The 18227-nt window shown below is 43.6% G+C and overlaps 1 protein-coding gene across 1 annotated transcript; it reads right to left on the reverse strand.

Moving 5' to 3' along the window:
• Window positions 1–1230: 1230 nt before the first annotated feature.
• LGALS20 (galactoside-binding soluble lectin 13) lies at window positions 1231–16551 on the reverse strand. The gene is made up of 5 exons (XM_078359606.1): window positions 16465–16551; window positions 14903–15007; window positions 5820–5896; window positions 5110–5320; window positions 1231–3171 (listed from the first exon to the last, which is right to left on the reverse strand). Exons 1-5 carry the CDS (start codon window positions 16549–16551, stop codon window positions 3055–3057), a joined length of 597 nt encoding a protein of 198 aa, XP_078215732.1. The 3' UTR covers window positions 1231–3054.
• Between the last annotated feature and the right edge of the window lie 1676 nt (window positions 16552–18227).

An 18227-nucleotide genomic window follows, 5' to 3' on the forward strand; every position in this document is an offset into this window, starting at 1 on the left:
GCTCATGCCTGTGATCCCAGCACTTTGTGAGGCCCAGGCGGCTGGATCATGAGGTCAAGAGATTGAGACCATCCTGGCCAACCTCGTGAAATCCCGTCTCTACTAAAAATACAACAGTTTACAAAATTAGCTGGGTGTGGTGCGCGTGCCTATAGTCCCAGCTACTCAGAAGGCTGAGGCAGGAGAATTGCTTGAACCCGGGAAGCAGAGGATGCAGTGAGCCTGGCGACAGAGTGAGACTCTACCTTCAACAACAACAACAACAACAGCTTACCATATGGGGCCAGGGTGGCTCACGCCAGTAATTCTAACATGTTGGGAGGCTGAGGTGGGCAGATCGCCTGAGCTCAGGAGTTCAAGACTATCCTGGGCAACATGGTGAAACCCTATCTCGACTAAAAACACAAAAAAATTAGCCAGGCGTGGTGGCTCATGCCTGTAGTCCCAGCTATTCAGGAGGCTGAGGTAAGAGAACCACTTAAGCCCAGAGGCAGAGGTTACAGTGAGACGAGATTGTGCCACTGCACTCCAGCCTGGGTGACAGAGCGAGACTCCATCTCAGAAACAACAAAACAACCCCCCAAAAAACCACTCACAGAGTGGAAAAAAGTATTTGTAAACTATGCACCTGACAAAAGACTAATATAGAGAATCTACAAGACATTCTCACAGGAGTAAGTTGACACTTCATTAAGGTTTTAATTTGCATTTCCTGATAATTGGTGATGTTGAAACTTTTTCATGTTTACTGGCTGTTTGTCTATCTTTTTTTTGGTGTCCGTACTGAATTTTTTTTAATTTTTTTTTTTTTAACTTGTTAGTTCAGTTTATTTTTTTCATAAGTAATTGGGGCACAGGTGGTATTTGGTCATGAGTAAGTTCTTTGTTGGTAATTTATGAGATTTTGGTGCATCCATCACCCAAGCAGTATACACTGTACCATATTTGTAGTTTTTTTATCTGTCACCTCCTCCCTTTCTTCCCCCGCAAGTCCCCAAAGTCCATTGTATCACTTTTATGCCTTTGTGTCCTTATAGCTTAGCTCCCACATATCAGTGAGAACATATAACATTTAGTTTTCCATTTTGGAGTTACTTTACTTAGAATAATAGTCTCCAGCCTCATTCAGGTCACTGCAAATGCTGTTAATTCATTTCTTTTTATGGCTGCATGGTAGCATAGTATTCCATTGTATATATATACACCACAGTTTCTTCATCCATTCATTGATTGATGGGCGTCTGGGTTCGTTCTACAATTTTGCTGTTGTAAATTGTGCCACTATAAACATGCGTAAGCAAGTATCCTTTTCAGCTATTGACTTCTTTTCCTCTGGGTAGATATCCAGTAGTGGGACTGCTGGATCAAATTGTAGTTCTACTTTTAGTTCTTTAAGGAATCTCCACACTGTTTTCCACAGCAGCTGTACTAGTTTGCCTTCCCACCAGCAGTATAGGAGTGTTCCCTGCCAACATCCAGTTTTCTTTTTTCTTTTTCTTTTTGATTATGGCTGTTCTCGCAGGAGTGAGGTGGCAACGCACTGTGGCTTTGATGTGCATTTCTCTAATCATTTGTGAAGTCGAGCATTTTTTCATATGTTTGTTGGCCACTTGTATATCCTGATTAGATAAGATACTGCACTTTACTCCAAGCCTGCTCCTGCAATTGTCTTCCCTTCAGAGATTCCTTACAGTGTGAGTGTTTTTGGTATGTGTGAAGTATATAAGCCAGTTGTGACTGAATGGAACTAATTGCTGAGGACGGCCCCTCATGACCACAGTCACAATAACCATAGCTTGTGGAGTCCTCCCCTTTTGATTAGGGCAGTCTGTGTGTCTCACCTTGATCAATCCAGTGCTATAGAAGTGACACTGTCTGCCATTCAAAGGTAGGCCCTCTGATGCTGTGCACCTTCTCCATGAGCCTCTTGAAAGGCTTTCTTTGGAGAAGGCTAATCACATTCATTAAGTCCAAGAACCACGAGACTCGTTATTTTAGGAAATTCGAGGCATGAATGGGGAGGTGAGGTAGTGAAGGAGATAACCAGCCAGTTTCCATGTATTCAACCAGCCCTAGTGCTGCGTTGGACATAAATAAAGCATCAACTGGAACTCAGCCTAAAAGATCCCTCCGAAAATATGACTCCCGTCACGTGAGTTCAGTAAATCCTTAAAGCTGGGAGAGAGCAAAATAAATGATTGCTTTTAGCCAATATGTGTTGGGAGGTCTGCTATGCCGCAATTAGTCACCGGAACAGCAGCAAAGCAGGGTCTGCTTGTTATGTCCGTGTGCATGAATTGTGTCTGTTTCAGTTCTACACGTCCTCTGATCTAAAACCATGACCATTTATTTTCAAATAGAAACCCCTGTATTCTGCCCATATAAAGTGGAAAACTCTTCAAATATTTGCACATAAGGATAACTGGGATTCTTCAAGGGAAATCACTGGGCTCCAGTGATTCTCTATTACTTGAATTGAAAACTTCACATGCAAAATTTGTCATCTTTTTCTTCAGTTTATTCACAGCAGCCCTCACAAAGCCAGGCACAGTGTTCATACACAATAAACATCCCAAGAACAATGGAAAAATCAAGACATTCCATAGGATTTTCCTCAAGTTACAGTTTCTTCCTAAAGCCACCAGGTACACCTGCATGGCTGTAAACAGCCACCTAACATTTCAGTGCCATGAATCATCTGAGATTGAGTAAGTATTTTGGGTCTGACGTCAACTAAGTCCCATAGAAGAACGCTGTTTCTAATGTCTTCTCAAACAATTCAGGGACCTTTTCCCTCATTTCTTTTGTCATTGGAAGGTTTTTATTCCCTTTGATTGCATGATGTCTCCCATAGAATGCCCTGGCCCCTCTTGGGGATGACCACTTCCTCTTTCCCCTTCTTAAAGCAAGAATCAAATCATGTGAGGTTTGGTGCAGTTTTAATGGCCAAGTGTAGGGAAAGGGGTGATGAGAGATTATTCTGTTAGCAGGCTCTGGGAATTCCACGGTCAGGCAGAAAGGATTCCTCAACAATGAGGAGTGTGATCATCTCCTTCAATAGTAGACACTCACTGAAGACAAGGAGACATCTCTCCACACTCGCATCATCTTCACAGATGATGGCGGGAGTCGGTGGCCAAAGCCATAAACGCGTTCGCCATTTATCGTTATCTACAAGAGGAAAAATGCATCAGAAAGACAGTATGCCGCCAAACAAGTTTTCAGCTTCCTCTCTACTCTGCCTTAGTACCAATAATATTTCCCAAGAAAACTCCTGGTTATACAAGTGAACCTAATAAGCACACTTCTGTTTACAGATGATGTTTTGTGCCTATTTGAGAAAGTTGCTGACTTTATTTTTTTTGTTTCCTCTAGTGAAGTTCTACACTCTATGTCACACAGTTCCTGTTTACTCAACTTCCCTTCTGACCTAGAAGATCCCCATCACCGGGGACTTTGTGACGGAAACTTGAGAGCCTGCATCTTGCACAGAGGCTGCCACGAGGCTAGTGCTAGACCATGTCCATTGAATGCATACTTTTCAGTTCCATGAACTGACTGCCTTTTACTGCTGATGGCACAGTTCTTCTTTGGAGTAGCCTACAAGTGAGGTGGCAGTGGCAAAGAATGAAACCCAGTGTCCTTAGAGAGTTAAAAGAGGACAGGTGTTGTAAAACATAGGATATCATCTTCAACCACTTCTAAGCATAGGAAAAGATCCCTCACTTGAATCTGAATAAAATGACTCTTTTGGCTACTCATCAGAGAAAGCCAGAAAGTATGGATATATTCCTTATACTGATGCTATAGAGAAAGTCACCTTACCAGTATTAATTTTTTTCACATTTAAAATGCACACATTTTTGAGCCAGTTTTTTCATTTTTTTATAAATATCTTCCAACATAAGTGTTTGGAGATTGATAATGACAAAGAGATTGATTAGAAAGTTTAATACAGCATTATCTGTGAGAGCAAAATAGTGAAAACAACTTTAATGCCCAAAAAAGGGTCAAATTCAATAATTTTGGGTAAAATTTTTAGTGTAATATTATCCAATCTTTGAAAACTGAAGCAGCACCATGGATCGATAATGTCTTCAAGATTTACTCTTTGACAACGAATCCATTTAGTTCCTAAAGCATAACGTGTAGGGAAACTTATATGACAATTTGCTTTAAAGCAAATAAAATTATAGACATATGTATATGCTTACATGGGCAAAGATTTCTCTGAAGGGCGGGGCATGGTGGCTTATTCCTGTAATCCCAGTATTTTGGCAGGCCAAGGTGGGTGGATCACTTGAGGTCAGGAGATCAAGACCAGCCTGGCCAACATGGTGAAACCCCGTATCTTTTAAAAATACAAAATTTAGCCAGGCGTGGTGGCAAGTGCCTGTAATCCCAGCTACTTGGGAGGCTAAGGCAAGGGAATTGCTTAAATCTGGGAGGTGGAGATTGCAGTGAGCTGAGATCATGCCACTGCCTCCAACCTGGAAGACAAAGTGAGACTCTGTGGAGAGAAAGAGAAAGAAAGTAGGCAGGAAGGAGGGAAGGAAGGAAGGAAGGAAGGGAGGGAGGGAGGGAGGGAGGAAGGAAGGGAGAGTAGAAAGGGAGGGAGGAAGGAAGGAAGGAAGGAAGGAAGGAAGGAAGGAAGGAAGGAAGGAAGGAAGGAAGGAAAAAAGATTCTCTGTGAAGGAGAGCAGAGCTCTGGAAATGTTGCTCTTATGAGTACAGTTGGGTCCCAAAAGTGAGACGAACGAAGACTTACTTTTTGAATGATTAAAACAACTTTTTTCTTAAGTATATTGTATTCATTCAGCTAAAATGAAAATTTAAATAATGGCATAAGTAGAAATGAGCACTATGGGAAAAGACAGAGGAGATTCTCTACTGGAGGAAATGTCAGGTGAGCCGACCTTGACCTCGGTCAGATTTGGGAACTAGCTGAGGATGGCAGTGCAAGCAGAGGGTGCTCTGTGATGAAAACCCTGGGGCAGGACTATTTATGGGAGATGAGTCCTGATGAACTGGTGGGGCCAGGTCAATAAAAGCTGCTCCCGCTCTGGGAGCCCACAGAGGCCAGGTGCTGGGAGCTCCTGGGGCGCTCACCTGGTACTCATCGTGACGCACGTAGATGTGCACCTCAAATGGCATGCCATCCTGAAAAGGCACATGGTCGGATTTCTCTTCCCACTTCCACACTTCACACTCACGACTGTTCATGACCACACAGTGGCCAAAGTACACTCGGAAATGGAAGGCTATTCCTGAGTCTCCATCCGTGTCAGTGCAGAAATCCACCTGCAGCTGTGGGTCATTGCTGAGGGCAAAGCACATGGCATTTTGGGAATGTCCCCCTCCTGTGCAGACACACACTTGACACACACACAAATCCCTTCCACACTTTACTCAGAGCAAAAGTCATAGCTCACTGATACAGCAGGCCTGGTCCCTGTGGGGATGCTTCAGCTCCTCATGACCCCAGTTAGCAAGATGCTGTGCTCCTCATTCCCAGATGAAAACTGAGCCACAGTCACTTACCCGGGCCTATGACTTGTTCATTCCCTGAAAATTATGTACCCCATGATGAAGAGCTCCAATTCCAACCAACTGAGAGGCCTCCTCCCCTAGGCCCCATGGCTGGCCCAAATGCAGTTGCTGAAGGTCTCATGTCTGGCGCTGAAGGATCTCCAGGACCTGCACCTACATAGGGCCTCCATCTTGCCAACTAGGCATTTCCACATCACACATAACGTCGAGTCTTTAGCAAATATTTTCCCTTCCCCTCCACCCCCTTCATTGGACTATGTTATACTCACACAAAAGAGAGGTTCGGTCTCCCTCTGATGATCACGCAGGAACCAAAACACAAGGACAAAGGCTGTATGTATGGCACCTGCCAAGGTATTGAGGGTGAGTGAGAGGTGCAGGGGCAGGTGCAGCCTCCCCTCCTGTAACAGATTCCTGTGGTGCAGGAGGTTAGAGATCAAAGGGCAGACTCTGAGGCCTCCCCCTTTCGCCCCATCACAGTCAGGGCCTCATATTCCTGAAGCTATGGTGGACCCATAGGTAAGAACAAGAGTTCAGGAGCCAGGATGCCTGGATTTCGGTCCTCATTCTGCCTCTTACAAGCAGTGCAATCTTAGATCCATTACTTGAACTCTCCCTGCCTCAGTTTCCCCAGCACAAGGAGGATTATTGGGAATTTCTACTTTGTAGGGTGTTTTCAGTAATAGAGCAGTTAATATATGTAAAACTCTCACCCCAATCCCTGTCATGTGTAGGGCCTGTTGGGGGTGACCTAGCAGAACAGGGGAGTCCTCCTGAAACACTGACCTGCCTTCATTTTCAACTCGGAAAATGAAAACAAGACTTGAGGGTGTAAGAATTTAACAAATTGACTCCAGTGAGAAACAACACTTGATGAAAGAGAAAGGGAAATGATGAAAGAACAGGAACCCCTGTGTGAGGGATGCACGCGCCTCACAGTCATCACGGGCCATGGACGTCCTTCCCAGGAGGGGACACATGCTGAGAGCACAGCCCCTGGACTTGCAAAAATGAAGCCTGTGGGTCAGGGACATAACCGGAGAGAATCATTGATTTCTATGACGACTACAAGTGGTTGATAATTTTTCTGTATTTCTGAGATAGGGTCTTGCTCTGTTGCCCAGGCTGACATGCAGTGGTGCAATCATAGCTCACTGAAACAGCGAACTCCTGGGTGGCAGTGATCCTCGCACACCTGCCCCTTCTTAAGTAGCTAGGGTAAAAGGTGCCTGTCACTCTGCCAGTCTGATATTTACAATTTTTTAAAAGAAAGGGTCTCACTATGATGCCCAGAGTGGTCTCACACTTCTGGCTGCAAGTTATCCTCCCATCTTTGCCTCCCAAATCGGTGGGATTACAGCCATGAGCCAGTGACCCCAGCTGCTTTGTTGACTGATATCCACTGTAAGCTCTGTCTGAACTGAGTCTAAACTTGTTCCTTCATGGGTGGAGGAATAAGTTTCGTCTCAGTTGAAACAAAGCTTACAGTGAACATTTTGCTTGAATCAGTCTCTGAAACCACAGCCTCTAATGTCCTTCCCTAGAAAATCAGTATCTCCAAACTCTCTTGTCCCACAATGCAAAGAACAGACTGGGCTGGGATAGGGAAGTCCCCACCTGAGGAGCCATCACCCCCTAGTCTGCATTCCTCTTCTCACTCTTACTGGGAAGAGACATCCACTGAACATACATTCCACTCTCATAAGTGATCTGTAATGAGTCCTTGGTAACTCACAATCCCCAAGATCCCCACCAGTTAAGCCACCTGGAATCCACATTGACACACATGAAAGGACACACAGCTGCTTCATCAGAGGCGCTGCTCTGTGGGGAAGTACCTTCACATGCACAGAAGGCCACATGCATGTCCCCAGTTCAATACCCAGTCATATCCCAGCACACACACCCACACACAAACAGAACCATGCCACTCATTGAGTCACACGCACCTGCTCCCCATGCACATAAAGATGCTCATGCAATGGTCTGGCAGTGATCACACACACACACACTCACATCACAGACAGGAAGACAAACCACACTCACCCCCTTACACTCACACACCTGCACATCCTAGTTGGCTGTCCACCTCCCACCTGAAGTCACATCATCTCAGCAGAGTTCACTCTCATCAGATACCATCACATGCTCACAGAGGGTTACACTGGTCCAGGGTCCATATCCCACACCCCACAAGCATCTCAGATACCATAGCCTGAGAGTTCCTCTTCCAACACCCACAGCCCTTAGTAAAGCATTCACAGTAGGAATGCTCACATTTTCATCTCAAAATTTCCCCTGTTTCTTTCTTGGTTTATGTGACTTGAGATTATTGAAGGCTGTGCCTTTTCAACTCACAGGTAGTGGTGGCATTGTTCTCTTCTTCTGAGCGACTCTTCGGAATTCTGTCCTGTCTTCTGTGTGAATCTCTGAGTTGCAGCATTTAAATGATCCCTTTCAGCCCTGCCCTCTGGCTTTATTGCAGATTTCATGCTCCTCCCAGAGAGCTTTCCTTGTAGCATGAGAAAGGCTCGGGGGTCAGGGAAGAAACTCAGTCACAACCACAGCTGTTTGCAGGTTTGTGTCTGTAATGCAGCAGAAATGACAGTGGGAGGTACCAGGCTGTGGATTGAGTTACCAGGGAAATGCATCAATAAGGATGATGGAGTGAGGGGTAGTGATTGTAAAGCCACCCTTTATGCCTCTCAAGCCTTTTCTCCACTATGCAGAATCTACCCAGAGAGTGTACATTTCCCCAATTTGTACAATGGCTAAAAGAAAAAGTTGGGGATTCTGGAGAAAGACATTTGCCCTAGAAGGTAATTCTCTTTGCCTTTGAAGGTTCTGGGAAAGCACTGACCTTGATCCTCAGGAGGATCTGGGGAGAGAAGTAGAGAAAGTTCTTTCATGAACCTGCCCCACACTAGTTCCCTTGGTTCTGCCAGATGAGGGCCACTCTCATCTGTCTGTCACACACCTGGGCTCTAAGTACATCCTCTCCTTTTCCCTGTTCATGTAAATCAAAGTTTCAGAGACACTGTTTTTCCTGTAGATTCTGGGAGAAAAATGAGATTGGTTTTTCTCTTTCATTTTTTAAAACTTTTATTTAAGTTCAGGGGTAAATATGCAGATAAAGTTGTGTCATGGGGTTTGTGGTGCATATAGTTTTTTCATCTGGGTACTAAGCATAGTAGCTGATAGTTAATTTTTCTGCTCCTGTCCCACCTTTCTCCCTCTACCCTCAAGTAAGCCCCAGTGTGTGTTGGTCTCCTCTTGGTGTCCATGAGTTTCATCATTTAGTTCACACTTATAAAACACTCAGAAATTGGTTTTCTGTTCCTGCATTAATTTGCTAAGAATAATGGTCTCCATCTTCAACCATATTTCTGCAAAAGACATAAACTAATTTTTTAGGGCTGCATATTATTCCATTGGGTATATGTACCACATTTTCCATATTCAGTCTGTTCTTGATGGGCATTTGGGTTCATTCCATGTCTTTGTTATTGCACATAGTGTTGCAATGAACATCCGTGTGCATATATATTTATGGCAGAATGATTTCTATTTTTCTGGTTATATATCCAGTGATGGGATTGATGTGTCGAATGGTAGTTCTGTTGTTAGCTCTTTGAGGAATCACCATACTGCTTTCCACATGGGTGAACTAATTTACACTGCCACCAACAACATGTAAGTGCTCCCTTTCTCCACCACCTTGCCAGCAGTCCTTTTTTGACTTTTTAATAAGAGCCATTCTGACTGATGTGAGATGGAATCTCATTGTGGTTTTGATTTGCATTTCTCTAATGTTCAGTGATGTTGAGTTTTTATAATATGCTTGTTGGCCACCTGTATGTCTACTTTTGAAAAGTGTCTGTTCACGTCCTTTGCTCACCTTCTGTTGTTGTGGTTTTAAACCAGGTCTCACTCTGACACTCAGGCTCAAGTGGTGTGGCACCATCTCAGCTCACTGTATCCTCTGGCTCCTGGGCTCAGGTGATCCTCCCAGCTCAGCCTCTGGAGTAACTGGGACTGCAGGCATATGTCACCATGCCAGGGTAATTTTTCTATTTTTAGTGGAGACTGGTTTTTGCCATGTTGCCCAGCCTGTTTTCAAATTCCTGGGCTCAAGCAATCCACCAGTCTTGGTTGCTCAATGTGCTGAAATTACAGACATGAGCCACTGTGAGAGACCTTTGCCCACTTTTTTAAAAAATGGGTTTGTTTGTTTCTTGTAAAGTTGTTGAAGTTTCTTATAGATGATGAATATTAGGCCTTCTTGAGATACAAAGTTTGCAAATATTTTCTCCCATTCTACAGGCTGTTTATTCTGTTGATAGTTTCCTTTGCTGTGCACAAGCTTTTTAGTTTAATTAGATCCTGTCTATCAATTTTTGCTTTTGTCGTGATTGGTTTCAACATTTTTATTATGAAATCTTTGCCCATGCCTATGTCCTGCATGGTATTGCCTATGTTGTTTTCCACGGCTTTTAAAGTTTTGGGTTTTACATTTAAGCCTTCAATCTATCATTGATTTTTTAATATGGTGTAAAGAAGGGGTCCAGTTTCAATCTTCTGCATATGGCAAGTCAGTTCTCCCAACATAATTTCTTGAATAGGGAGTCCTTTTTCCATTTCTTGTTTGGTCAGCTTTGTTGAAGATCAGAAGGTTGTGGTTGCGTGGCTTCATTTCTGGTCTCCATTCTGTTTCATTGGTCTGTGTGTCTGTTTTCATACAAATACCATGCTGTTTTAATTACAGTAGCCTTGTAGTATAGTTTGAAGTTGGGTAATGTGATGCCTCCAGCTTTGTCCTTTTTCTTAGAATTGTCTCAGTTATTTGATTCTGTTTTGATTTCATGTGAATTTTAAAATAGTCTTTTTCCTAATTCTGTGAAGAATATCATTTATAGTTTGATAAAATAGCACTGCATCTATAAATTTCTTTGGGCAGTATGGCTGCTTTAATGATATTAATTTTTCTTATTCATGAGCATGGGACATTTTTGCATTTTTTAATATGTCATCCCTGGTTTCTTTGAGCAGTGTGTTGCCATTCTCATTGTAGCGACTTTTTACTTCATTGGTTAGCTGTATTTTTAGGTATTTTATTCTTTTTACAGCAATTGTAAATAAAATTGCATTTCTGATTTGGCACTACACTTCGCTGTTTGGCATATAGGAGTTCTAGTGATTTTTGCACATTGATTTTGTATCCTGAAACTTTGCTAAAGTTGTTTACCAGCTTAAGGACCTTTAGGGTTGAGACTTTGGGGTTTTCTAGATATAGAATTATGACATCTGCAAACAAAACTGGCATGACCTCTCTTTCTATTTAGATGCCCTTTCTTTCTCTTGCATGATTACTCTGGTCAGGACTTCCAATACTATATTGAATAGGAGTAGTGAGAGAGAACACTGAAGAAATTGTGGTTTGAAAATCCAAGTTGAAGCTCTGCTTCATTCATCACGGAGATTTTGACTATGATCTATCAAATACAAAACAAAACAAAATTCTTCTCTTACTCTGTCGTATTGGTCCCTCACTTGCAAGTACAGGGCCGAATGCACCGGTGCTCAGCACCACGGACAGCACCACGAGGGGTACCAGCTCTGAGGAACTTGGGCATCAAGGACAATATTATCTCAGAGTAGATTTATTCTGTGAGAGGCTTCAACAAAAACTGAAATGCCCAAAGACCTTTGAGAATGAAGGCGTTAGAGTCCAGAAATGACTTTCTGTGTTTAGAGCAATGCCGTATTTGCTGGGAGAAGATCAGGGATTTGGGTTGTGGAGCATGCAAAAGATGTTGAGTAGGTCCCCAGAGGTGATTAAAAAAATTCTTTGCTGAACATTGGCTTTTGAACTCTATGTCCTCTCTTTGTATCTGGGTTGTTATCCTGGCCACCATGAGCAAAGGGTAGTATTGAGATAAAAATAAGTGTAAAAAATGGCCCATGTGAACTAAAATGAGCTGGTGAATCAGTCAAGAAAGGGGAGTCACTGTATGTGTTGCAAGGCTAGTATGTGGAACTCTGTAAGTTATTCAAATAAAATAGGTGTCACCCGGGCAAGCACATAAGAAATCAAACTCATCTTCTGCTCAGGAAGTCATGGGTTCCAGGATAATCTTCATCCACTCAGAGCAAGAATTACCTAATTCCCCAAGAAATAAATTTCATGCTTGTGATGGGGTCTATAATCCATTATCAAAATAAAGAAGTGACCAAGACTGTGACAGGGATGGCATAAGGAGGAGAGTGTACCTAATCAGAACTTGGGAGTTTCCAATGAGAGGGGAGGAAATTTCAGCCCATACTGGAAAGAAACAAGGAAGAGAGGCATGAAGAGTGTAATTCACTGTGCATTGACACCTCAAGGTATCTGTATGTTAGGTTAAAGAAGTAGTACAGAGAGAGGCATACCCATGAGGGAGGTTGGAGTTGAACAAGGTTTGGCAATTAACATGGAGAGAGAGGATGATGATGATCAAAATGATTTTGAGATGGGCCCAGGAGAAAAAGAGGCTATTTAAAGAGACCCTCTTCAATCTGCCTTGGTTGACTTTTAGGGAATATGTTGTTTACCTTCTCCTTAGTGGTTCTCCATTTGGACTATGAAGCAGATAATCACAGCTCTTGTACAGGGAAATGGGCTGTCATTCTGCCATCTTGGTAGACGTGCCAAGAAGCTAGGAATGGAGGATGAAGCCAATTGCTGCAGGGAAACATTCCCAACGAAAATGCAAATCGGGGTCTTTTTGGTTTCCTCAGTGATGTGATCCATGACTGCGGTCTGTTTTCTTTTCTGTTATTGTTTGTTTAAATTTTTAACTCATGTACCAAGAGTCAACATGGTTTCTTTCATTGGGTGGATGCCTTGGTTATCCATTCAAGGAAGACCTCTTATTCCACCTTAATAAAATGTATATTCTTTAAGTACTTATGGAAACAGTGGGGGCACATATTGTGACAGTATTTTAGGAACAGACCGTGCTGGTTTGAGCAGATGTGAGACAAGCGAGAACCCAGGCTGCATTTATGAGTGGCTCTAGTAGAACTGCTGATGACCCCTCTTTCTTTCAGGAGTGCAACTAGGCAAAAGGTGCCATTTGCTATCTTTTGGCCCTCGAAAATAGGTGTGTTCACTGCATTTTCCTATGTCTGTTTCAGCCTTGTATGTTTGATTTGAATAGGGCAAATAATGTATCCTTTTAGAGCATATGTTGAGAGAAACTGCACCTGATAATTTGTGGTCACCTCATGGTCACCCAATAGTAACTGGATGATAAGATGCTGGACTTCAAAATGAGCCCATTCCTTCAATTGTGTTACCTTAAGTGGTTCCTTGCAGGGAGTGTTTTTGGTATGTAGGAAGCTTTTAAGCCCATATAAACACACATGTAAGCATGGAACTGAGTAAAAACAGTTGCCAAAAATGGCCCCTCAAGATCACAAGTCAAAATAATCACAGCTTGTGGATTCCTCTTCATTTTATTTGGGCTGCTGGTGTCACTCACATTGATCAATGTAATGTCATAGAAGTGACACTGTCTGCCATTTGAAAGGCTTTCATTGATGGAAGCCAATCACCATCCATTAAGTCCAAGAACCATGAGACTCTCATGATTTGAGGAAATTTGGTGCATGAATGGAGAGGTGAGGCAGGGAAGAAGATAACCAGCCAGCCCTCAGGTGTTGACCCAGCCCTAGTATTGAGTCACACATGAGTAAAGCATTCCCTGGAATCCCAGCCTACAGATCCTTCAGAAAACGTGACTCCCACCACGTGATCTACGAACCACATGAGTCCAGTAAACCTGAAAAGCTGGGAGAGATCAGAATCAATGGTTGCTTCCAGCAAATATGTGTTGGGAGGTTTGCTGTGTTGCAATGCCTGAATGTAGCAGCAAGCAGCAAAGCAGAGTCTCCTCACTGTGTCTGTGAATATGAATTGTGTCTATTCTAACAATAAACTACACGTTTTCTGTTCTAAACACCATGACCACTTGTTTCCAAAGAGAAATCCCAGAATTCTGTCCATATAAATTGGAAAAATCTTGCAAGCATTTAGCAAAAAGAACAATCAGGGTCATTGAAGGAAATCATTAAACTCCGGTGATTCTCTAACTACCTGCTTGGAGTGAAATTTTCTTTTTTTAAATTTTTAAAATTTTAACTTTTATTTATTATTTATTTATTTTTTAAAGACAGGGTTTCACCATGTTGGTCAGGCTGGTCTTGAACTCCCGACCTCAGGTGATCCGCCCGCCTTGGCCTCCATAGTGCTTGGATTACAGGCGTGAGCTGCCATGCCCAGCCAGGAGTGAAATTTTCATATGGGAAATTTGTTATTATATTTTTTTGAGACAGAGTCTCACTCTGTCACCCAGGTTGGAGTGCAGTGGCATGATCTCAGCTCACTGCCACCTCTGTCTGCTGGGTTCAAGCGATTATCATGCCTCAGCCACCCAACTAGCTGAAAGTACAGATGCATGCCGCCACACCCAGCTAATTTTTGTATTATTAGTAGAGATGGCTTCGCCATGTTGGGCAGGTTGGTCTCACCCTCCTCACCTCAAGTGATCTGCCTGCCTCAGTTCCCCAAAGTGCTGGGATTACAGGCATGAGTCACCACTCCTGGCCAGAAATTTGTCATCTTTTTCTAAAGTTCTTTGATGGCAGCCTGCACAGAGCGAGGCACAGTGTTCATATACACTAAACATCCTGAGAACAATGGAAAGAATTAAGAAATTCCCACCTGACTGTCCTAAAGCTACAGTTTCTCCCCATAGCCACCAGTGATACCTGTGAGACTGTAAACAGCCACCTAACATTTCAGTGCAGTGAGTCATCTGAGATTGGGTAAAGATTTTGGTTGAGCATCTGATTGTCAACTACGTGGTATAGAAGGATGTTGTTCCTAATTTCTCAGACGTCCAGGGACCCTGTCACTCACTCCTTGAGTCACAGGAAGGTTTTTCCTCTTTGATGTCTTAATGCTTCCCATACAATCGCTCAGGGCCTCTTGGGATGACTACTTCCTCTTTCCCTCTTTTTTTTTTTTTTTTGAGATGGAGTCTTGCTCTGTTGCCAGGCTGGAGTGCAGTGGCACAATCTCGGCTCACTGCAACCTCCACCTCCTGGGTTCAAGCGATTCTTCTGCCTCAGCGATTCCAGCCCTGAGTAGCTGGAACCACAGGTGCGTGCTGACCTTGACCCTGGGTCTGATTTAGAATAAAAGATGGTACTGCAAGCAGAGTGCGCTCTGTGAGGAAAAGCCTGGGGCAGGAGTAGTTGTGGGAGATGGGTCCCCACGGATCCCTGGGGCCAGCTCAGGATTAGTTACCTCCTGCTCTGGGAGCCCGCAGTGGCTAGGGCTGCGAGCTCCTGGGGTGCTCACCTGGTACTCATTGGCCAGAACGGAGATGTGTAGGTCAAATTGTTCTCTGACCTGTGCAGGGGCGGATGTGATGGTAGGAAAGGCCAATGTAAGCCATTAGAGCTGCCTCTACCTACAAAAGTAAGAAAGCAAAAGCAACACCGCATTCCTGGAGGGCCTGTACAGGTTAGTGCAATTATGAAGGCCTTGAAAGATGCAAATATGGCGTTTTCATGTGGTTGTTTGGTGTTTTTCCTTGTACATTTGTAGATCCCCATTGACTCACCTATTTGTCCTGTGTAGAAAACAACTGGCTCTTGGAGAACGACAGTGGATTCAGCTTCACCAGATGGGAACTCCAACTGCAGCTGTTGTACCAAATGTGGCATCATTGCCTGAGCAAATGAGCACGTTCCCTGGTGCATGGTGTGCATCCATCCATTGAGAAAATGTGTGGGCTTTTTTTGTAACCTGTTAGTAACAGCCACCAGAAGCAATTGGCTTCCAAGTGAAAGAGGCAACCACCTTCACCCTCCTACCTCACAGTTTATCACACCTCAGCCCTGTGTCAATTTCCTTCACACAGACCTTGGTCACTTCTTTTTTCCAGAAGACATCACGCTGATCCTTTACATTGATATTATGCTGAAACCTGGTGATCAGGAGGTGGCCTGGACGTTAAACATACTGGTAAGACATTTGTGTGTGTCAGAGTGTGGAAAACAAGCTCCAAACAATTTCAGGGGCTTTCCCACTCTGAAATTTCCTGAGCTCCCTGTATGTGACATGTGAAGATGTCCCATCTCAGGTGCAGGACCAGTTGTTATGTGATAAACTTTAAAAGTGGATGACATTTTGATACTTTCTATCACATAAATGAACCCTTAAAACACGCTGGTGTTTGCTGGGCACAGTGGCTCACACCTGTAATCTCAGCAATTTGGGAGGCCGAGGCAGGCGTATCACAAGGTCAGGAGTTCGAGACCAGCCTGGCCAATGTGGCAAAACCCTGTCTCTCCTAAAAATACAAAAAAAAAAAAAAAATTAGCCAGGAGTAGTGGCATATGCCTGTAATCTCAGCTACTTGGGAGGCTGAGGTAGGAGAATTGCTTGAGGTGGAGGCTGCAGTGAGCCGAGGTGGAGGCTGCAGTGAGCCAAAACACACCACTGCACTACAGCCTGGGTGACAGAGTGAGACTCTTTCGCAAACACAAACAAGTGAACAAACAAACAAACAAAAAAACATGCTGGTGTTTTTAGGCACATTGACTCACTAGACACAGCCTGTGGAACAGCTGCCACTGAGGGACTGGGATGACTGGAGCACCCCTAACAGGTTCAGAGGGAAGGCACTGAGAGTGGATGGAGGGAAGACACAGAAGCTGGGCTGAAGAGGGAGGAAGCTGGGAACCCTGCATGGGGCCACTGCACTCCGGGACTTTTCCTGGCCCACAGGGATTTCATGGGAACAAGTGAGTTGAACCGGTAAGAAGCAACCTTCTTTTGCCACAGTCCCCTGGAATCCTCACATGAGGAGACTTCTCAACCGCCATGGACACTTGAGTAGGCAGGTAGGGCTGCTTAGAGAAGTGATAGGCACAGCATGTAGCCCACATCCTCGCTGCCATAATAACAAGCCACTTCAGCCTCTGATTGGTCTCAGCGTAAACTGGTGTCCATGGTTAAGCATTCACCCTCTGCTAAGGCCAAATAGCAAGCCAAAGGCTTTTTCTTAAAAGCAGAAAAGTTATTCACAAAAAAATGAAGTTATGCTGTGATTTATCTACAGGGGCCTTCCAAAGTTCCCAAGAGCATCACTATCTGCCACTGCCACTTCAAGCACCTTTGCACCTCTGGAGTCCCAGGTGAGAGAAACCCATATGCATCCTGGATCTGGTGTAGACCCTTCTCTTGTGCTGAGTCCTATACAAACTAATAGCTTTTTAGGATACTGGGGAAATAGGCCAGAGTAGTGTACCCAAGTGAGGCAAGTGTTGCTTCCAAAGTTGAAAGAAGCTTACTAGGCATGTGCCCCTTTGCTGGCGGTAGGAGAGGACTGATGCAACCACTCGTGTTGCACCTGAGAAAGGCCATCTTCACATGCCCAGTGATCGGACACCTGGAAATTTCACTGAGTTGAAAAGCCCCTGAAATTAGAGGAACTTGTTTCCCACACTCTGACACAGACAAACATCTTACCAGTATGTCTAAAGTTGTGGACACCACCTGATCACTAGGTCTCATCAGCATAGTATCATCAATATAAGGAACCCTCATAATGTTTTCTGGAAGAAAGGAGTGACCAGGGTCTTTATGGACTAAATTGACACAGGGTTGGGGAGTTGATATATTCTGATATGGGACAGTGAAGACAGCTGATTCTCTCAACTAAAAGAGAATAGCTTCTGGTGGCCTTTACTGACAGTACCAAAAATGAAAAAAAAACCCATTAATTAGTCAAATAGACAGATGCACACACAAAAGGATGTGTTAATTTGCTCAAGCAATAAAACCACATTTGGTACAGAAGCTGCAATCGTAGTTTTCAGCTAGTGAAGCTGATGAGAATCCACTGTCATTCTCCAAGAACCAATTGTTTTCTACACAGGCCAAGTAGGCAAGTGAATGAGTGTGGGGTGGAATCATCACCCATGCATCTTCCAAGCCCTTCATGGTTGCTCTAATCTCTGCAGGCCAAGACATGTGGTGTTGATTTTGCTTTCCTGTTCTTGTAAGTAGAGGCAGCTCTAATAGTTCTCATTGCTCTTTTCTGCCATCATAGCTCTCCCTGCACAGGTCAGAAAACCAATGTGGGATTCTGCCATTTGCTGAGTGTGTCCATTCCCCTTATGCAACCTGAAACTCAGCAAATAACCACAGGATAAAGTGGGAACCCACTGGGCAGCTGTGGGCTCTCCAGCACTTTCGCTTTCTTATAACCCTAGCTGAACTTTAAATCCAACTGAAAATCTGCTTATATTTCTTTTTCATACATAGTTATCAGGCCATGAGTAAATTCTAAAAAGATTTGTGGTGAAACATAAATGATTTCCTAATTCACTGCTGGATTCTTATGAATTATATCCCATCAGTGTTTAAGAAATAAGTTGTAGAACATGATTTTTTATTATAAAAACAGAAAAACACTCAAGACACCTATTCACCAAAGGTAGATAAACACATTCCTGCCCCTGTTGAACTGCCAGGAAATAAGAATGCTTGAATCATGGTTATTTGATGAAAGTAGAGTCAAAGGGATTTTTCACAGATGCTAGAAAGGCTGTAATAGACA

Source organism: Callithrix jacchus, chromosome 22, assembly GCF_049354715.1.
Source record: "Callithrix jacchus isolate 240 chromosome 22, calJac240_pri, whole genome shotgun sequence".
Taxonomy (NCBI): Eukaryota; Metazoa; Chordata; class Mammalia; order Primates; family Cebidae; genus Callithrix; species Callithrix jacchus.